Source organism: Chrysochloris asiatica, unplaced genomic scaffold (assembly GCF_000296735.1).
Source record: "Chrysochloris asiatica unplaced genomic scaffold, ChrAsi1.0 scaffold00077, whole genome shotgun sequence".
Classification (NCBI taxonomy): domain Eukaryota; kingdom Metazoa; phylum Chordata; class Mammalia; order Afrosoricida; family Chrysochloridae; genus Chrysochloris; species Chrysochloris asiatica.
The window spans coordinates 8,402,423-8,425,256 of NW_006408595.1; the positions used below are offsets into that span (position 1 = coordinate 8,402,423).

The 22,834-nt window shown below is 38.9% G+C and overlaps 1 protein-coding gene across 1 annotated transcript in view; it reads left to right on the plus strand.

Annotated features, from left to right (window-relative positions):
• Positions 1 to 1,336: 1,336 nt before the first annotated feature.
• IRAK4 (interleukin-1 receptor-associated kinase 4) overlaps positions 1,337 to 22,834 on the plus strand; it is a 28,139-nt gene continuing 6,641 nt past the window's right edge. Inside the window, exons 1-8 of the mRNA XM_006865348.1 lie at positions 1,337 to 1,508; positions 4,410 to 4,555; positions 6,098 to 6,280; positions 7,726 to 7,886; positions 8,994 to 9,058; positions 12,385 to 12,499; positions 13,121 to 13,230; positions 21,390 to 21,573. Of these exons, the coding sequence (XP_006865410.1) occupies positions 1,348 to 1,508; positions 4,410 to 4,555; positions 6,098 to 6,280; positions 7,726 to 7,886; positions 8,994 to 9,058; positions 12,385 to 12,499; positions 13,121 to 13,230; positions 21,390 to 21,573 (1,125 nt within the window). The 5' untranslated portion in view covers positions 1,337 to 1,347. The remainder of the gene's footprint in view (positions 1,509 to 4,409; positions 4,556 to 6,097; positions 6,281 to 7,725; positions 7,887 to 8,993; positions 9,059 to 12,384; positions 12,500 to 13,120; positions 13,231 to 21,389; positions 21,574 to 22,834) is intronic.

Here is a 22,834-nt window from a genome sequence, read left to right on the forward strand (position 1 = left end):
TGCTTACTAGGAGCTAAGAGGACTTGAGATACATACTGATGAAGATCGAAGACTTCAGTCTGTAGTATGGATTGTACCTCAATATAAAAAAAAGAAAAAAATCCTCACAATTGGACCAATAGATAACATCATGATCAATGGAAAAAAGATTTGAATTTATTAAAGCCTTCATTTTGCTTTGATCCACAAACAACATTCATGGAAGCATCAGTCAAGAAACCAAAAGACGTATTATATTAGACATATCTGCTGCACAATACCTCTTTAAAGTATTCAAGAACAAAGATGTCAGTCTGAGGACTAAGGTGCTCCTGACCCAAGCCATGGTATTTTCAATAGGCTCATATACATGTGAAAGTTGGACAACAGTAAGGAAGACCATGTGCAAATCAATGTATATGAATTATGGTACTAGAGAATAATATTAAAAGTACCATGCACCTAACAACAACAACCATAAGAGAAAGATGAGACTTTCTGCTTCAGTAAAGATTTATAGCCTCTCAAGCTCTATACAGGGTCACTATGAGTCGGGACCAACATGATAGATAGTACACAGCCATGTTTAAATCTTAGAAGAACCACAAAACTGTATCCATAGCAGCTGCACCAGTTATGTTTTCATCAATTGGGTTCAAGACTTGTAATTTCTTTGTTAATAACCAATACTTGTTATTGACTATATTTATCATTATAGTCATCATACTGGATGTGAATATAGTGGTTTTGATTTGTAATTTCCCTGATGGCTAATGATGTTGAATATCTTTTCATATGTTTATTGGCTATTTACTTATCTTCTTTGGAAAAATGTCTAATTAATTACCTTTGCCAATTAAAAAAAAAAGTTCCATGAACTGCCAAGAGAACAAACAAATATGTCTTGGAAAAAGTACAGGCAGAATGCACCTGAGGAGGATGGTAAACCTTTGTCTCTCAGTCTTTGTACATGTTGTCACAGTTGGTAAGTCCCTGGAGAAGGACATCATGCTTGGTAAAGCAGTGGGTAAGCCAAAACGAAGAGTACCCCAGCAAGATGAATTGACAAAATGGAGCAACAATGGCCTCAAATTGTGCAGGACCAGGCAAGGGTCTTTCTGCTATGCATAGGGTCACTATAAGTCAGAACCAATGGTACCTAACAACAATCAACAACAAAAGTCAATGTCAGAGGACAATTGTACAAATAAAATACAATTTAATTCCCTCTTAGAGTATCAACTAGTTGAATTTAGTATGTTCCTTTATTGTGCTGTAACAGATTGCCAACTGTATATGTCTGTCGATATTATATCTAAAGCTAATGTAAAAGTTTAATGGGGATTTTCCATATTTTAGGAGTAGAAGATGAACAAACCTATAACTTCATCAACATATGTGCGCTGCCTCAATGTTGGACTAATTAGAAAATTGTCAGATTTTATTGATCCTCAAGAAGGATGGAAAAAGTTAGCTGTAGCTATTAAAAAACCATCCGGTGATGGAAGATACAATCAGTTTCACATAAGGTAATGTATGTTGTTTTTGTTGTTGTTAAGTGCCATCGAGTCGGTTCCGACCCATAACGACCCTGTACAGGGTTTCCGAGGGTGTAAATCTTTACGGGAGTAGAAAGCCTCATCTCTCTCCCGCGGAGGAGCTGGTAGTTTCGAACTGCTGACCTTAAGGTTCGCAGCCCAATTCGTAACCACTACGCTACCAGAGCTCCAAGGTAATGTATACATTAAAAAAAAAAAAAAATTGTATTACAATCTAGAATGATTAATGCACGTAAATACTTTCCAATGTTGTAGTTTAGAGTGGAGTTTTCTCCGGTGGAAATAAAGTAACAAGTAATCTCTGTCTCTCTCTCCTTCTCTGTCTTTTTTTTCCTTTTGTTTTTTACTTCATTTCAGCTTGACTCTCAAACTGTCGCCTGTCAAATAAGTTTATGTTAGAATTAAAAAGATTTCCACCTTTGCTCAAGTTCTCTGTTTGTCAAGAAAAGTACAGTTCACTCTGCCTCACACTTCTCATTTACAGATTGTGATAACCTAAGGATGTTATAAAAAATCTCTAGTAAAATTCTGAAGCCTCCATATCTCAGTGTGTGAATCTTTAATTTCCTTGGCCAATGTACTTGAGTAATTTTTTAAATTGACATTTTAAAGTTGTTGCTTGTAAGCATATATATCTGTGAACAAAAATTTTCCTCTTTAGCCAGGATTCTCCAACACTGTCTTCCTCTCTATTCAGTTTTCCTCTCTACTCATCTTGTTTGCCTTAGTGTAAAATATAATACAAATTTTATTTTTGTCAGTCATTGCTGTTCAAACAAATGTCTGTCAGAGCTGTCTTTGGTAGCAAGAGGAAAAGTAATTTGTGATTTTCAACATTAACCTGCTAAAGAAACAAAAAGCTTGACTACCTTATTAGTTCTTCCTGGAAGTGTTTCCTCATTTGAAGAGTGAGCTACTTAAATTACTTGGAAGAGGTCCAAGTTTAACATCAAAAGCCAATTATTAAATATAGTTTGCTGGGCTTACTTTGAAAAAATTACAGAGGGTGGTTGGGACAGTGGTAGGGTTGTTGTTAAGTGCCGTTGAGTCAGTTGCTACTCATAGCAACCCTGTATAAGGTTTCCAATGAGTGGATGGTGAGCTTGAACTGCCAACCTTGAGGTTCAAACCAGCCTTGTAGTCCAACACACTAACCCACAGCGCCACACTGGGACTCCAGTGGTGGGGTGGTGGGGAGGAAAAGCTCTTCTTTACAGAAGCACGTCTGCTTGTTGACGGATGATAGCATTAGAAAGTTAGCAATTTGCAACCGCCATTGAATAATTGATCCGTGCAAGATTCATCAGTGAGTGTTAAAACCATAGGTGAAAAGTCATTGAAGAACAGAATATTCACAGGGTCTCTAAGTATTATCCACAGATAACTTATGAACGATGTAGAGGACAAGATACATTTGTTCTCAGACTTGGCATTACCAATAATGGTTCAAACTGCCATTATGTGATGTAATACAGTGGGAAGGACACACAATTATCTATGCAGTGTCCAACCCAAAGATTATGAACCTGAATTTAATCATGAGAAAATCAATAGATTTAGATTGTGAAAAATTCTGTAAGACAGCTGGCCTGGACTGTAAAATATAGACACACACAAAGCCAAAGCAAGCAAGAGGGCTAGAACACAATTATACTAAAATGTTATCAATTTGTCATTCCATGAATCTGAGGGAAGAGTAAATGTTTGTTCATTTTACAGTTCTTTCAACTATAGGTTTGAGTTTTTTCAAAATTTGAAGGAAAAGCAATTTATTGGTTGTTTTAAATGTTACTTTTCAAAACAATTTTCAAAGAAACAGGAGAGAAAACTGATCTTTTTCCTTCAATTTTATTAAAGTGTAGTTAAGATCAAAGGAATAATTCCCTAGGTCTGTGTATATTCTATTTCTTTATGCAGATTTATTTATTAAAATTTATATAGCTAACAGAATCAATAATTTACATAGGGAAGTAATATAGTTTAGTAGATTGAGCGTATACCTTTTGATCAAGTCAGATTTGAAATCAAATATCATTGTGTGTAGTTTATTGACTATGTGACTATGGATTGTGGTTACTTCACCCTCCCAAGCTTAGCTTTCTCATTAGTAAAACAGTGATAATAATCATAGTATCTTTGAGAATTACAGGCATTCCTTGTTTTATTACATTTTGCTTTATTGCACTTTACAGATAATTGCACTTTTTTTTTTTTAATTAAAGGGTTGTCATAACCCTGCATTAGGCAGTGCCTGCAACAATGGACTCAAAACATCGCAATGATTGTGGATATGGTGCACGATCGGGCAGTGGTTCGTTCTGTTATACATAGGGCACTAGGAGTCGGAACCCACTTCAGGGCACCCAACAACAGCTGCACTGAGCAAGCCTTTTGGCATCATTTTTCTGACAGGATATGTGCTCATTTCATGTCTCTGTGTCACATCTTGGTAATTCTTAGAATACTTCAGACTTTCTCATAATGCTTAGCAGACTACAGCATAGTGCAAACATAACTTTTACATGCACCAGGAAAAGAAAACATTTATGTGACACCTTATGGCCGTGATCTGGAACTGAACCCTCAATATCTCCTAGGTATACCTATAAATGAGTTCACTTTTGAATATCCTTTAGCCTACTAAGAATTCAGTTAAGTACAGAGTAGATACTAACTTCTGTTACCATTATCTTTGGCATCTTTTTTCCTTCTACCTGTCTTTCCTGTCTCTTTGTAATTGTCACTAGGTCTTTTGCTGCCTTTTTCTCTAATAAGTATTATTGGTGGTGATGGAAGAAAAGCCAGGAGGAATAATTCTTATTTTCATATTAAGTCTTTTAATGCTAATTTTGTTTGTTACTTGCTTTTAAGGAGATTTGAAGCCTTACTTCTGACTGGAAAAAGTCCCACTTGTGAATTACTGTTTGACTGGGGCACCACAAATTGCACAGTTGGTGATCTCGTGGATCTTTTGATACAAAATGAGTTTCTTGCCCCTGCAAGTCTTTTGCTGCCAGGTAAACTGAGTGTAACCAGGATGTTAACAATTAGTTGCAAATATAAATGTCAGAAACAGGAACAGTTCTTCTCACTCTTAATTTTTTTCTTATAGTAGGCATCTTAGTGATCTAGTGTTGCTATATCAGAAATACCACACGTAGATACATTTAACAAATGGAAATGTATTATTTCATTGGTTAGGAGTCTGAATCCAGGACTCCAAGGGGGAGGCTTTCTCTGTAGGCTTATAATTTAGGAGGAAGATCCGTGTTTCCTTTCAGCATCTGTGGGCTTGGTGTTCTTTAAAGATCTCCATGTGTCTTGGCATCAGTCATCCCCTGGGTCTAGATACTTCTCAGCACATGGACTCTTGGTTCCAATTACATGCTTCAGCCCTGGCTCATCTTTCTGGGTGCTACTGAGGTTTTTTAATCTTGCTTTTTTAATCTCTTATATCTCAAAAGAGATTTACTAAAGTTAACAACTTCATCCTGAAAATTGTATCCTGCATTATTAACATAACTGCCCTAACCCTGCTCATTAGCATCACTGTTATTGTTAAGTGCCATTCCAGTGGGTTCCAGTGGGTAGCCTAGGAGCTGCTGGTGAGCTTGAACCGCCGACCTTGCAGTTCAAATGGCTGTGCAGTCTGGTGCATTAACCCATAGCGCCACACCAGGACTCCATAGAGGTTAGGAATTATAACACATACACTAATTATATCAGACCACAAAAGGGAAAATAGTTACATAATATTGAGAATGGTGGGCTAGGCAAGTTGACACATATTTGGGGGCAGGGAACACTATTTGATCCATAATAGTGGGTGAACCTTACTTTGATTCATACAGTCCTTTTCATTCCTTCAACTCTCTCCAGCCCCCTAACAAGCAGCCCAGGACCCTGAAGACTCTGCTGCTCTGCTGCTGGAGGTTCCTCATGGAATCTGATTCCATCAGAAAGTCAGGTCGTTTTGTTCCAGTATTAACAATAGCATACAGATTTCAGAATCCCCGTTTGGGCTGTAGAAAATTATTTCCCAGTGAGACTTTATGATCATGAGTTTCTTGCATTCTCTTTCACTGTGCTTGCATACCCAGTTCTTTCCTCACAATCTTGCTTTTTTCCCCTTTGATATTACTGATACCCGTGGTTCTCAATTTTTACTGTGCATCAGTCACCTGGGATGATTCTTAAATGTGTGAAGTAGCTTCAAAAAGTTACTGGAAAAAATGGAATTGAAAGACAATGGAGTTTTTCCACAGATTTTTTTGAAACCCTCTTGTACAGATTAGTGCCTGAAGTAATCAGAACTCTGGAGTTGGGTTCAAAGTCTATGTTCTGAAACAAGTACTCCAGTGCTACTGATGCAGGTTCGGTGAAACCCAGTGTTCCATGCAACTCATCTTCAGCATAGCTTACATATTCTCCCTGGATAGCTTCCTGTGTGTTCTATAAGGGATTTAGGGTGATGTTAGGTGAAACGAGTTCCTAGCTAAACTTTTTAATAAGCACTTTTTTTTGTTGGAGGTAAACTGGTATCATATTTCATTTGGCAGATGCTGTTCCCCAAACTGTGTATACAGTACCTTCTCATGAAGCAGTAACAGCTCAGCAGAAACAGGTGCCTCTCTATGGCAGAGCCGAGACATCTGTGGTGCCAGTACGCAACCTTGAACTGAGCTATCTGCCTCCTGACTCCTCAAGTACAGAGAATGAAAGTTTAGAGGCTAGTGATACACGTAAGTAGCATTGTAGTACTTTCCACTACTGAATTTGTCAGTAAGCCCATGACTGGTTTAAAGTAAACCAGTAAAACCTTCCCTTTTATTTGTGCAGCCTGAGGTGCAATGGTAATAGCTCTTTTGTGGGGTTTTTAATGATTTATTAAGCCTATCTTTATTGTATGAAGAGCACAGCCTTTGGTATGGAGTACATCTCAATGTAAAGAAAACAAAAATCCTCACCACTGGACCAATAAACAACATTCTTATTAACAGAGAAAAGATTGAAGTTGTTAAGGACTTCATTCTTCTTGGATCAACTATCAACACTCACGGAAGCAGCAGTCAAGAGATCAGATGACGTATTGCATTAGGCAAATCTGCTGCACAGGAACTTTTTAAAGTATTGAAGAGCAAAGTTGTCAGCTTGAGGACTAAGGTGCGCCTGACAACAAGCCATGGTATTTTCATTAACCTCTCATATGCATGTGAAAGCTGGACAGTGAATAAGGAAGATCGTAGAAGAATTGATGCCTTTGAATTGTGGTGTTGGAGGAGAATACTAAAAATGCCATGGACTGCCAAAAAAACCAATAGATCTGTTTTGGAAGAAGTACAGCCAGAGTGCTCCTTAGAGGCCAAGATGGCCAAACTTTGTCTCTCAAACTTTGGACATGTTGTCAGAAGGGAACAGTCGCTGGAAAAGGATATCATGCTTGGTAAGATGGAGGGTCAGAGGAAAAGAGGAAACCCCCAGCGAGATGGATTGGCCAGGTGGCAGCATCAATGGATTCAAGTGTGGCAACAGTAGTGAGGTTGGCCCAGGATCCGACATTGTTTCGTTCTGCTGTGCATAAGGTCACTATGAGTCAGTGCCAACTCGATGGCACCTAACAACAACGACAACAAGCAGGTAGTGGGTTACACATTGTGCAGCTAACTGCAGGGTCAGCAGTTTGAATCTAGCAGACACTCCATGGGATAAAGATGAGCATTCTCATAAAGATTTACAGCCTTGGATAACCTATACAGAGTCGCTATGAGTTGGAACCAACTCCACGGCTCACAATAACAGTAGCATCTTCATTGTTGAAGTGGATTATCCATGAATACAGGCAGTGGGACATCCAAACAACTACCAAAGCTATGGGAAAAAAAAGTGTAAATAGTTACACAACTCGACAGGTCATTTTTGTAAAGAAAATTTACTAATAAAGTTTTGAGTAGAAGATGACATTTTTTTCTTTCCACTAAAATCGGCAAAGAATTAAACAGAATCCTCAAGATAGAGAGCTTGCCATTTGTATTTAAATAACTGCTTTATACCCTCTCCCAAACAGTGTCATCAAAAACTGGAAATATTTACATATATGTTAAACCTCTAAATTGAGAAAATATTGAATTGTTGAAACCAGCATGTTTGTTTTTATCCAAGCACTTTTTTCTTTATTTTATTGACATAGGTTTTCATAGCTTTTCATTTTATGAGTTGAAGAATGTCACAAATAACTTTGATGAGCGGCCCCTTTCTGCCGGCGGTAACAAAATGGGAGAAGGAGGATTTGGAGTTGTTTATAAAGGCTCCTTGAACAACAGAACCGTGGCAGTAAAGAAGCTTGCAGCAGTAAGTTATATTTACAGGAAGAAAAAGAATTAAAGGGAGAGCGGCTTTTCTTTAAGAAAACATTATTCTACATTGGTGGTGGTGGTGTTAGAGCTGTTGAGTCATTCTTAATATAAAAATCTGTCAGAAAGTGCCTGCCCTAGGAAAATACATGTGTATATAGAAAAATTATTGGGATGTCACTAAATAAAATTGAGAAGCCCTGCTCTACACAGCATTTCATACATAATCAAGATTAAAATAGTAACAGGTGAAGAAAAATATCTAAAACGGAATAACTTTCCTTACATTAACTTTCTCATTTAAAAATAAAACCTTAGAAAAAACACATTAACAGAAAAAGATAATTTTCTTGTTATGTACTTTGCTTCTATTTCTATTAGGCTGTTCACCATTTACTTATTATTGTCGTTATCTTCTAAATCTAACTCTGCTGTAAGGAATCTTAGTGGTAGAATGGTTAAGCTGGTAACTGAAAGGTTGGTAGTTCAAACCCACCCAGCTGCTCCACAGCTGGCAATCAGCTCGCATGAAGGTCACCGCCTAGGAAGCCTTATGGGACAGTCCTACTCTGTCATATAGGGGTGCTATGGGTCGGTAAAGATGATCACTTTGAAAACCCAATGGAGCAGTTCTCCTCTAACACATGGAGTCATTCGAAGTCAAAGGCAACTTGACAGTACCTGACAACCAGAGTAAATCTGTTGTTATGTTCCAAAAATACAAATGCAATAAATATTTGTATGATAGTCACCCTTGTCAGATATGTTACAAATACTCAGATGTTCCCTACAAAATTTTCTTCTGTTTACTATTAAAATGTAGACTTCTCGCCCAAGATGCTAATGCAGTGAAGTCTCATATATTATTGCATTTTTCCTCACATGGCAAGCATATATGGTTCTTCCCTTTCTCACTAGATAGATGTGGGACTTTAAGCAAATTACAAATCAGTCTAGCTCTCAGTTGTTTTATAAAATGGGAAGAAATGCCTTTTTGTTTTCAAGAATGAGGGATTAGCCAATTTATCTATTGAGCTTGCTTCCAGTTTTAGGAGACATGGAGCTATTGTATGGGGTGGTATTGTATTTCATCTTATTTTTTCAGGTGGTTGACATCAGTACTGAAGAACTGAAGCAACAGTTTGATCAAGAAATAAAAGTAATGGCAAAGTAAGTGTTAATTTGGCAGAACAGGAAAGGTATTTCATACCCATAGTGTGCCAAGAACTAGTGATAGTTTAGAATAAAGGTCTACAGTTCTATGACTGCATGTACTTATACGTGTATTGAACAGCAGTCATGTTTTAAATCACAGCAATGCTACAGGAAGTTTCAATTCCCTTACTGCTTTCCATGATCTTATTTTCAGAATTTATGAGAGATAAATTGGGAGATATTTTTAAACTATATATATAGATATAATCATTTGGTGTTGTTGCTCAGTGCTGTGGAGTCCATTTCAACAGAGTGACCCTGAATAGGGTTTCCAAGGCTTTAAATCTTGACAGGAGCAGAACGCCTCTCTTTCTCCTGTGGAGTGGCTGGTGCACTCAAACTGTTGACCTGTGGCTCACAGTTCAGTGCTTATCCTACAGAGCCACCAGACCCTTAAATATATGATAGGAACCCTGGTGTCACAGTAGTTGAATAGCCCAGCTGCTAACCAAAAGGCCAGGGGCTCTAACTCCCCAGCTGCTCCACAGGAGAAGGATGTGGCAGATTGACACCCCTGGAAACCCTAGGGGGCAGTTCTACTCTGCCCTGTAGGGCTTTTGTGGGTCAGAATTGACTTGACTGCAGTGGAGTTTGGGGTTTTTTCCCAGCAGTGGACACTGATGGCTCAGTGTTCCAGTTCTTACCAGGAAGAACAGAGACCTGGGTTCAATTCCTACTCATTGCTCCTCATGTGCAGCCAGTGGAGACTTACGTGTTGCCATGATGCTGAACAGATTTCAGGGGAGCATGCAGACTAAAATGGACTAGAAAGAAAGTCCTGGTGACCTACTTTTGAAAACCAGCCAATGAAAACTAAGCCACTAAGTATCAGAGCTGAGATTCAGACCCAGACTTTCTCATTCCAGAATCCAATCCAGTCGGAGTCCTCAGTTTGAATCATAATGGACCTAACTCTTTAGAACTAATTTATACCCATTAGGCCCCTTGCTAATTGCTATACCTGAAGAAAGAACTAAACTGGGATTCACTCAGTTACAGTGAAAATAACCCTGGAAAAAAATCTAAACTCCTTTTTTTTATTTCGGAATTTGTTCTCTAACCTCTACTTCATACTCTAATCCTAAAAGATGAACTCCTGGTGTGGCATTGTGGGTTAATGTGCTAGACTGCAAAGTTGGTTTGAACTGCAAGGTCAGCAGTTTAAGCTCACCAGCTGCTCCTCGGAAACCCTATACAAGGTTGCTATAAATTGGAACCGACTAGATGGCACTTAACAACAACAACAATCCTAAAAGATACATGTTCAAAGTAGATAATCTGAGAAATGCAGGAAAATATTCTTTAAATAATAAAAATTATCACTTAAAAAAACACCCAGAGATTATTATTGCTATTACTTTGATGTATTTCCTTTATGTTTATGTGTAGCAACTTTCTAATGTCATTAAAAATAATTTGAAAATATTTTATCTCATTCTATAATATGTGAGTATCATTTATCTACTAGTTTTTTCCCTCATTTTCAGTATTACAAATTAAAGCTCTTAAGAACACCTTTGTACATAAAAATTTAAAAGCAACTCTGCTTAGTTCATCAGGATTAAATCCTAGAATTTCTGGGTCAAAGTACGTGAACTTTTTAAAGACTTTCTAAGTAGTGTCCAAAGGACTGTCTGGATAAGTGATGACTTGGCAATCCTACCAGCGGCATGTGGTGGTTTTAAATGTCACTGCTCCTCACCACCATTGCTCATACTGTTTTGTAGTAAGCCCTTACTACTGAATGACCTTAGTTAAGCTTCATACTCTATTCGTGTGTTTTCTCATCTCTAAACTGGAACAATAATATTGCTAACTTCATTGAGTTCTTACAAGAATTAACTAAAACAAAGAGATCCAATCATGACCATAGTTCCTTACACATTATGTAAACTTAGCATATGTTAACTCATTATTTTAAAAAATGCACCAGTTTGGTAGAAAGTAGAACACTTGTTATTTTAATTTACACTTATTAAAATATTTATAAAGTGAATGTAGGAGAGGTCTAAGGAGCCCTGGTGATGCAGTGCTAAGCGCTTGACTGTTCATTGAAAGGTGAATGGTTTGATCCCACCAGCCGCTCCATGGGAGAAAGATACACGTGTGACTGCCGACTTCTGTAAATATTGCAGCCTTAGAAACACTGTGGGACAGCTCTACTCTGCCTTACAGAGTCACAGTGAGTTCTAACAGACACAACAGAGGAAGGCTGCTTTGATATAATGAACAATGAAAATTTTAGAACGTTTTGAATGAACACTTGCGTGGAACCTTTATCATGTACCTGGAGTAACTAGGCTCTCCCATATGAATAGTGTTGTTAAGTGGTGTCAAGTCAGTTCCCATTCATAGAAACCCTGTATAGGGTTTCTGAGGAATGGCTGGTGAACTTGAGATGCCAGCCTTGAGGTTCAAGCCAACCGTGCAGTACAGTGCATTAACACACAGCTCCATATGCTGTTGTTAAGTGCCATTGAGTCAATTCCGACCCATAGTGACCCTGTATAGGGTTTCCAAGGAACAGCTGGTGAGCTTGAACCACTGACCTTGCAGTTCAAACAACTTTGGAGTCAGATGCATTAGCCCACAGCACCACACCAGGATGCTCATAATTTTCACAGCATCTGTGTACCATCATAGGTAGTATTACCCCCATTCATAGGTAAAGGAGATGAGGCTCAGTGAGATTTCTAACTTGCTGTAGGTCACATATCCAGTAGGTGGCCGAGCTGGACTTTAAACTTAGTTAGGACTTGATACTCTGTGCCCAGGTTTGTTCCATATTATAGGTGCCTACAGTTCGAGTACACTACAGCCCTCTTTAGTTTTATTACTCACAAGTACATAAAGAAGCTTAGGTACAGTTACGTTATCAAATGTGATTAAGGATCAGGAATGTATAAATTAAATCTGATTAGAGAACAGATACTTGCAGATCTGTTTTTTCCACATTCTGGAGTCAAAACACTGGAAATCATTTCATACCAGACTTCTTGATCTCTTGTTCCTAATATCGTAATTGTAAATTGTGATAAACAAATAGAAACCTCAGTCTAGTTCTTTACCAAACTATCACAAATTCCACTCATCTAGATTATTGAATGTTTGCTATAGAAAGTTATAATACCATAAATAATATATTAATAATGATATATAGCATATCATGATTTTCCTGTTAAAGCTCTAAAGTAAATAATTTTCCACCAACAGCTGAGTATATAAATGTGTATTATAACCATTCTGGTGGTAAGTTTAATTATGGAAATTGTTTGTCACAGGTGTCAACATGAAAACTTAGTAGAACTACTTGGTTTCTCTAGTGATGGTGACGATCTCTGCTTAGTTTATGTTTACATGCCCAACGGTTCATTGCTTGACAGACTGTCTTGTTTGGTAAGATGTTTGTCCATCAAATTATTTGGCTTTCTGGTTCTGTGTCAAAATACTAACATTCGCTTTGTGACAGGATCATTTAAACCATATTACGCTTCACATATTCCCTTTTCTGTGAAAACTGCACAGCTGATGTGTGAACAACTGAGATGTCCATTCTCTTGGTTGAGAAGCTAAGATGCAAAATTATCAGTCAAGGCTGGACTTGGAAGATGCTCATGTATTTTTATCTAAAAATAAGAAGTGGTAACCCCCTGTTTGATGTTATTTAAAGATTATTTACTAGCAACTTAAAAATAAATTATAGTCCTAAATTCTTAATTAGCAATAAGCAGTAAAACCTCCAAAAGTGGGAACCTGTATAAAGCAGAAACCTTCCAGAGAAAGAAAACCCAATTATTTTACACTAAAGCAAACGTTAGAAAAATGATAACAGTGCACTCTGTCCAAAGCAGAAACCTTGTGAGACCCAGAAACACAAGGCAATCCTTTCACATTCTGGCTCTCAGATTTCACAGTAATACCATTTTCAGTTGTTGTCTAGAAAAATATTTTGATTGTATATTTTCCATAGATTTTCTTTTCTCTTTTTTTTAATTGGTCTGTTTGTTTCTTCATAAGGATGGCACTACACCACTTTCTTGGCACACGAGATGCAACATTGCTCAGGGTGCAGCTAATGGCATCAATTTTTTACATGAAAACCATCATATCCATAGAGATATTAAAAGGTAAATGCTCCTCTTCGAAAGCTCTCAGAAATCCTTCTTAAAAAGATATCTTGCCTTCACTCTTTCTGTTCACTCTTCTCATGTCTTCACCTAAGCAGTTGGCCTTCCTCTCTAATCACTCCAAGAGAACTCTTTTCCCTAAGATTTTCATACTATATTGTGAAATACCAGTGTCCTATTTTCATGGCTCTGCATACTTGATCTTTGTGTGTGTGTGCTTTTTAATTGCAATAGGTATCTTATTTTGTTGAGAATACAAACAGCAAAACGTAGGCCAACTCAACAATTCCTGCCTGCGCACTTCAGTGATGCTGATTATGTTCTTTGAATTGTGCGGCCATTGTCATGTTCCTTTTCTGAGCTGTTCCTGTCCAGATAACTTCAACTCGCTGCCCGCTAAGCTTCCTGTTTAACCTTTCAAGCTGCTGTTGTCAATTTGATCCTATAGCGCTAGCTCTTAACTTAACCTTTTTAAAAGTAGTATTCTTTTCTTTCTGATGATTTTTTTCTTATCAGATCTTAAATTTTAGATCACCCTCTTTTCTGAATCACCGTTATCTTTCATAAATGCAGTTCCATTTTCCCTTCTTATTATTTAGTTAGTTAACAGATGCTTACCAAGCACCAACTATAATGCTCCATCTGATAATCACTGGACTGCAAACCACAGGGTCTGCAGTTTGAGCCTGCCAGCCACTGCCTGGGAGAAAGATGAGGCTTTCTGATCCTGCAAAGATTTAAAGCCTTGAAAACCCTATACAGGGTCACTATGAGTCGGAACCAACTCACCAGCACTTAACAACAGAAACAACAATGCTATGCAAGACACTGTAGATGATATAATGATTGAATGTAGCTCTTATGGAACTTGACATTAGTCAAATGGGCACAACATAATGTAGAATAATTAGCTATCTTTAATATTATAAAGAAAAAGTGACAAGTGCTCTAATACCTTATAACAAGAGAATCAGTTAGTCCTTAGGGTCATGAAGGGTTCCCAGAAGCAGTGCTGTTGAAGCCCAAATCAAAGAATTAGCAGGAAATAAATTGGCACAATATAAGGATATCTATGTTGTTGTTGTTGTTATGTGCCGTGGAGTCGGTTCCGACTCATAACGACCCTACACAGTGTTTCCGAGGCTGTAAATCTTTACAGGAGCAGACCACCTCATCTTTCTCTATAGAAGATGGGAAAGGAGCTCTGGTAGCATAGTGGTTATGAATTGGGCTGCTAACCTCAGGTCAGCAGTCTAAAACTACCAGCTGTTCCACAGGAGAAAGATGAGGCTTTCTTCTGCAGTAAAGACTTACAGCCTCAGAAACTGTACAGGGTCACTGTAAGTCAGAACCGACTTCACGATCCATAACAACAACAACACCATAGAAGATGGGAGAAGAGCATTCCAGACAAAGAGAACTGCATTTGTAAGACCAGTGCTGACAGAATATAGGAGCATGATGAATTTCAGAAAGTAAAATAATTGTAGTGTATGGAGGGGATTGTAATCATTACAATGAAATGAAATATGATGGAATGGATGTAAAGTTGGTATTCTCCCATGTAAACTATCACACAATTCACAGTAAAAACTTAAAAAAAAAAAAAAATGCAGTATGACTGAAATGCAGAAATTGGAGGGGTGATTAATGTCAGATAAAATGAAGAGGTAAGCAGGGAGCTTGGCCCTGTATGGCCTTATAGACCAAAGTAAGGAGTTTAGTCTTATGGTTGTAAGTGGAATAGAGGCCATTGGAAAATGTTGGTAGGAATGTGGTCTCATATGAAATTTTGAGATGATCACACTGTTGAGTGAAGAAAACAATTGATAAGAAGAGGTATTTTGAAGCCTTCACAGAGTCTGCATGCTGGCAGTTCTTAGGATGAGAACGGAACAGATTTGAGAGATTATGTAGGTATGACTTTGCTGATTTTGCTGTGGGGAAGGCAGGGAAAGGGGAAGTGTAAGGTTTAACTCCTGGGCTTCTGGCTTCTAGAGATGCAATAATATTGGCATAACTCAGTTATATGAAAACCACTGAAAGAGGACCAGGTTCAGGTAGGGTGGTAGTGAACGTAAGTTATCTTTTGTATATTTTAAGTTTGAAGAGCTATTAAGTTATAAAAGTTGCTGTTGTTAAAGTGTTATCAAGTCGGTTCCAGCTCATAGCGACCCTGTACAGAGTTTCTGAGGAGCAGCTGGTGGGTTTGAATTGTTGATCCTTGTGGTTCTCAGTCCAGTGCTGCTCCTATAGTGCCACACTAAGAGTCCAAGAAGTAGTAGAGATGCAATGCACAGATATGGGGCTCAAAGGAATATAGACAGGTTATAAATTTGGATATTATTTATAGTCAGGTTAGAATTGAAGAGCGAGAGAGACTCATGGGCCACCATGGTGAATTGTCATAACATAGTCCACAGAGACAGTGTTCTACAGCCTACTTGGGTGAGTAGTGTCTGGGATCTTACAGCCATCTAAGGTGCAGCTATTGGTCTGTCCATACGTAGAAGACAAAAGAGTGATGAGAATTTAAGGTGCTTGGGATCAATTAGTCCAATGGACTAATGGAACATGTGAACATTAGTCCCCATGACTTGGAGACCCGAAGAATTAGATGGTACCCTGTTACTACTACTAACTGCTAAGAAAGGGATCACATTAGAAGGTCGTGGATACAATGGGAGAAAATGTGGAACAAAACTCAAAATTATTTTTTAAAAAAGACCGGCTTACTGGTCAGAAATAATCTGGAGGAACCTGAGACTATGACCTTTAACCACCCTCGTGGCCCAGTTATCAGCCAAGTAGTCGATAGATACACAGGGGTGGGGACAACAAAACTAGTAAGGTATGCTCATGATGGAATGGCCAATCATTCAAAATCAAAAGAGCAATATTTACCTAAGGACAAAGTTGAGAAGGGATGGGAAGGAGGGTGGAACAGAAATAGAACCACAGGGAGGAAGTGGATAAGTGTTGTTCCATGGAAGGGATTGTAATCATTGAGATGAAGCAAAGTGTAAGATTTGCTGACTGTTAAACTGAGAATCTTCTCTCTAAACCTTCATTCAATTCACAATAAAAAGTTTTTTAAAAAGAGAGAGATCAAGAATAAGAAAAAGCACTAAGTTTAGGTCATGAGAAATCCTAAATTTCAATGACCAAGTAGAAGAGATTGAGCCCAGAAAGGCATCTAAGAAATTGCATACAGAAAGGTAAGATGAAAACCAGAGAAGGAAGGGTGGTCTCCCTGATAACAAGAGTGTTTCCCAGGAAGGAGTACTGAAGAGTCAAGCTTATCTGAGGTCAGACTGAGGACTGAAGATTAATCCTTTGATTAGTGTTGTGAGGCCATTTGTGACGTCAGGAAGACCAGTTTCTCACCTTCCATGTTGGAAACATGGGTTCAGTTCTCAGCCAGTGCACTTCACGCCATCAGTTCTCTGTCAGTGAAGGCTTGTGCATGGCTGTGATACTGAACAAATTTCAGGCAAGCTTCCTGAGTAAGACTTGGGAGAAAGGCCTGACTACCTAGTCTGAAAAATCGACTGGTGAAATCACAGTGGATCACAGCAGGTTGTTCCTCCACTGATTGTGGGGATGATGCAGGACCAGACAGCATTTTGAACAGATGGCTTTGTGTGGAGTCAACATGAATTAGGAGCCAACTTGATGGTGTCTAACAGCAGCAGTTCATGTAGTGACTGAGTCAGAAACCAGATTGTATTGGAGGATAGAGTGGGAGTTGAGGAACTGAGATGACGATGTAGACAAATTTTTTAATACACTTAGCTGGTGGAGGGTGGTAGCTAGAAATAGTTGTGTCATCCAGAAAACCTTTTTTTAAAGGATGATATTGTTGTTAAGGAACTCTGATAGCATACTGGTTACGAGTTGGGCTGCTAACCTCAAGGTCAACACTTCGACACTACCATCTGTTCTGCAGGAGAAAGATGAGGCTTTCTTCTCCCATAAAGATATAGCCTCAGAAACCCTATACAGAGCCACTGTGAGTCAGAACCAACTCAGTGGCACCTAATCACCACCATCAAATGCCTATAAAGGAGCCCTGGTAACACAGTGGATTATGAGCTGGGCTGCTAACTGCAAGGTCAGCATTTTGAATCTACCAGTTTCTCTTTGGGAGAAAGATGAGGCTTTCTGCTTCTATAAAGAGTTATAGGCTTGGAAATCCTATCTAGGGTCACTATGAGTTAGAACTAGCTTAAAGGCACACAACCACCACCAACTTATGCCTACAAGGAAGGCTTCAGGTAGGAGGGAGAGGGTACCCAGTAGGGTAGAGCAGAAGAAGGAATTGGGGTAATTTATAAACTAAAGCTCCCAGGAATGTAGAAGGGAGCCTACATGGAGAGGATAGATAAGAGGAGAGACACCGTCATTCATCCCTTTGGTTTTGGTATTCACTCCTGTCCTTACCCTGTGGGTTCGTCTGTTCGTTCTACATGTTCGTGCTGAGTGTAAGACTATGGCAGTGCCAACTTGTGTCTATATGTGGATGGCTCCTAAATGTGTATCGCTAATTTGCAATTGTGTATTTTTAGTAACCAGTTTCCATAAACACCTCTGCCTGGATAACCCAAGGGTTCCTTTGAGTTAGCATGTCAGAAATCAAACTCAGCCCCTCTAAGACTGAAACTCAAAGGGAACACATGAACAGGCATGTAAGCTTGCTGACGACCACATTGGTCTACTGGTGAATGGAAGAGGAGGAAAGGCAGCAATAAAGATATAGGTTGAGTTCTACCACGTTCCATAGACTCCCGTTGATCTGGAGATGAGAAAGAGAAGAGGAAGGGCTGATTGGTCCAAAGGGTGGTGAAACCTGGGGCTGCCTGAGCCCACAAACAAGGACATAGCCACAGAGGGCTAGAGCTGAGAGTGAAACATCCAGCTAATCTGAAGTGAGGGGAGACACACAAGAACACCCAGATTTGCAGATAGTACCCATTTGACCTAGCCTAAATGGCTAGATAATCAGAACTCAACTCGAGGAAGATAAAAAAACCCCACAATTTTTGATAAAGGAAACAGTGTAAATTGCTACAATTTGATTAACTTGACCTATACTTATGGTTGTAGTAGTTCAAAATACCAACAGAGAGGAAAGGAGTCTTCAAATTAAGTATTAATGCTATCCCCTCTGTATACAGGGTAGATAGGGACTGGCAACTTAGACATTGGCTACCTAAAATCATGGGGAGATAAAGACTCAAAGTGACTGGCTTACAAGGTTTCAAGAGGGAGTTTAGTTTAAGAGTGTGTGAGGGTCACGATATAAGTAGATTTATGTTATTTTTCAGTAATCCAGAACTTGATTGGAACTTAATTCAACAGCATTTTAGGAGGTTGTGGAATAATATCCACTTGTCTGTGGATATCCATCAGCTACATGCTCAAATTTCTGATATAAGTAATTCTCAAGTTGAGCAGTGAGTGACTACTAATTTGCTACCCCTGCTAGAGATTAAGATCCCCTAAGAACTTGATTGAACCTCAGCTTGGTCACCTTAGAGCAGGTGGTGGTCTGGCAACGTCTTGCGTAGGGGTCCCCAGCTGTTCTCCTCCCTCCCTGCCTTCCTCGGATGGCGGCTGTTTATGCTGGACGTGTGGCCAGAGACGGGTAAGGATCACGTGGAACCTCAGCAACCTAAACTCATTGCCATGCTGCAATGATTTTCAATGACAGGTAAGATGGAGGAATTCGCACTGACCACCTAAGACAGGCAGCGTCCCTTAAACAAATAATAAATAAGGGGGAATCTGATGCAGACCGTGCAGACCCGGTCAGGAGTTCAAGGCCCTATGGGCCCAAGCGTTGCAGACCATCCAAACCATAGGCTCTGAGGATCAGACTTTAGCCACCTAGCAGACATAGCAAACTGTCCCTCATCTGATTATTCAGTTATGCTTGTTAGTAATCGCATACATGAGCCCTGGATATCCACAGATAAATGTAAAAACCTTCCCTAAAAGCCGAGACTGTAAATTCCAAAAAGGCAAAGTTCCACCCCCACCCCCACCCCCCCAAAAAAAGCTAAAGAGGATAGAGAGAAACACTGTTAACTGAGAGTGTGTGAGGGAAGATATAGTCCCCACTGACTAATTTTCATCTTGTCTAGATGGGTCTGGTAAAAAGAGATGGGGGTAAGTTTCTTATGAGTCAGTAGTGAGTAATTGTTATCATGATTAATTGCAGCTGTCACAAGTGTAAAAGTAGAAGTTTTGTTACAAAACCAGGGGAGCAGTTAATCTTACAGTCCAGAAACAGAGGACCCTAGGACCGTCAAGGGAGAAGAGCACAAGTGGAATACGAGACCTTATCCAGAGAAGCAGCAACACCAGAGATTGGGGCAGAGGTGGGGACATGGAGAGAGCGAGCACCTGAGGACTCTAGATTCATGGAAAGAGAGGGACTGAGAGAGGGTGGCCAGGAGGCAGACTTGTAGAATGTGCCCTTTGGTGGTGTAAATTATTATATAGGCCTGAGTGTTTTTAAAAAAGGAACTAAAATGAATAGAGAAAATACTGTTAACCGATGGTACCTGGAGGGGATTATAATCATTGTAATGAAACAAATTATATGATTTGTTGAATGTAAAACTGATGCTCTGCCCTGTAAGCTTTCACTCAATTCACAATAAAAACTTAATAAAAAGAAAGAAAGAAATCAAACTAAGTATCTCTTCTAACCCACATGCTTTGGATCCAGTGATCACTGTTGATCCAGTCTCCTAGATTATTTCTTATTCCCCGTATCCTATTAGCTATAAAGTCCTGCTGACTGTTCCTCAAAGTTTTCAGTTCATATTTAGCCCAGTGCACTGCCTTGTGTGTAGACTCTCATTAGCTCTCATTTATGTTGTTGCAAAGCTTCCTAACTGGTCAACAATGTACAACCAGTGTGTGTCAGTACTCATCTCCTCCCTACAGCTCTGCCGGGACTGTGATCCTAAAACTCAAGTCTGATAACATTTGTCCTCCATTATGAAAAATTTAGTTGGTATTCTGTTCAAATTCACCCCATTTTCTATTCACACCAATCTCTTGCATTTGATCGTATTGTGCACCGCAGGCTGTCATGTTTTTGTTATTTTGTACATGCTGCCTCAGTTGCCTGATCTGCCTTTCTTTACACACACTTGTCACCTTCTCTTTGGAACTTCCCTTAGTTCTTCCAGGTACATGGTTGTTCTCACAGCATTTTGTAGTACCTCCACTATGTACCATCCACTGTTTTGTTTTTAATAATTTATTCACATGCCTTTGTTAAAGATATGATTGTAAGATTCCACCCATATGTAGCATCAAGCTTATATACTAATACTCATGGAATCCTCAATAATGAAGAAAAGTAGCATAAATGAATACATATAATTAATAAATAAAGATCTTTTAGCCATAGTCATTCCTCAAAAGATTTCAGATAGTACAGACAAAAAGATAATTCTAAAAAGTTAGTTAGAAATTTGTTTTTATATGAATTGAGAAATGTTAGGAAAGTAATCAAGAATGATTCCTTAGAAGATTATGAGAGGAATTTCCCTATAGTCAATTATTTATGAAATAATGAAAATGTCTGTCACTGGCATGTTGTTGTTAAGTGCATTTGAGTCGATTCCAACTCATAGTGGCCCTGTATAGGGTTTCCAAGGAGTGGCTGGTGGGTTTGAACCGCCAACCTTGTGGCTCAAACCAAACTTGAGTTCTTCAAACCAGGACTCTGGTCACTGGCTTGGCAGTTTTATTTCTAGTTTCTTAACTTTTCTCAAGAAACAAAAGGGAAAAAACACAGTGATTTCTCTTGAGCTATAATCTGAATTCCAAATTTATTTCCACAAATATCAGGCTTTTATGATATGTGATAGATAGATGATAGATAGATAGATAGATAGATAGATAGATAGATAGATGATGATAGATAGATAGATAGATAGATGATAGATAGATAGATAGATAGATAGATAGACAGACAGACAGACAGACAGACAGACAGACAGACAGACAGATAGATAGATAGATAGATAGATAGATAGATAGATAGATAGATAGATGATAGATAGATAGATAAAAAATAAAATGACTTGTTGGGGAAGAAAAACAGTTTTTTGCTCTAAACTTCAAACTTTTTTCAGTGCTAATATCTTATTAGATGAAGCCTTCATAGCCAAAATATCTGACTTTGGGCTTGCACGGGCTTCTCAGAAGTTTGCCCAGACAGTCATGACGAGCAGAATTGTGGGAACAACAGCTTATATGGCACCTGAAGCTCTGCGAGGAGAAATCACACCCAAGTCTGACATCTATAGCTTTGGTGTGGTAAGTTTCCCATATTCAATTAATAACAAAAGTGATTCTGCTTATAATTATGAAATCAAAGTGAAATATTCTTATCTTTACCAGCATTGCTTAGCTCTTATGTAAAGATGATAAATTGTTCATTTAGTTTCTAGTTAGATCAGAAGGTTTAGAAGAAATTCTCCCAGTATGTAAAACTTTTTAATTGATTTCTATTTTTAAAAAAATCTGTTAAAAAAAATAGCTTTCTTGCCATACTTTCCTCATGAATTAGTATGAAACTTAGATACATTCTTAAAATAAGTTGTTATATCGTATGCATGCTTACATTTTAAAAATGAAATATTTTCTTAAGGAAATGTACTTGCATTTAGTGATTACTAGCCTGTTCCACATAGTGGATTTGAATCCACCAGTTGCTCTGCAGGAGGAAGATAAGGCTTTCTGCATCCTCTGAAACCTATACATGGTCACTATGAGTTGGAACCAACTTGATGGTATGCAGCCGTAGCAACGGCCTGTTCCTATTAACTTGTATTTCAAGTAGACCCGAGAAGGAAGGCACAGCAATGCAGTGACCCTTACCCTTGTTGTTATTAGCTCCTGTTGAGCTTACCTGACTCATTGAGACCCCCATACACACAAGACAAAAGGCTGCCCAGTCCTGCACCAGCCCCACGATTGGGTACCGACCAGACCACTGTGATCCAAAGGGTTTTTCACTGACTGATTTTTTTTTTAAATGTTTTATTGTGAATTATATGATAGTTTATATGGGAGAACATTCGTTTTACATTCATTCTATCGTATATCACTTCATTGCCATGGTTCCAGTCCCCTCCATGCATCATCAACCAACCAAAGGGTATACACAAGGCTGCCCCCTACACTCACCCACCCCCACCCCCACCCCCCGCAGTCTTCAGCACACAGTCCCTCTCCCTTTCTGGATCTAAAGTCCCCAGCTGCTCCATCGCTCCACGTCATCATCTCTGCATCCATCTCAGGCTTTGCTGCTTCTCTGAGTAGGGTCCCGCTCTCGGCTCCTAGGGAACTCCGCTCCTTGCTATAAAACGTCTACCTTTAAATTTCCATCCCTCACAATCCATCCTGATAACAATTATTCACTATTGTATCTCTAGAGACCCATCTGCATTTCATTTCATCAGCTCCGCCTAGACAGATTGGATAGTACTCACTGGAGATTCTACCTTCCTCCATGCCCCCTGGCTCTAGGTTCCCTCTTGAAAGCTTGTAAACCAGTCACTTCTTGCCTTTGTAG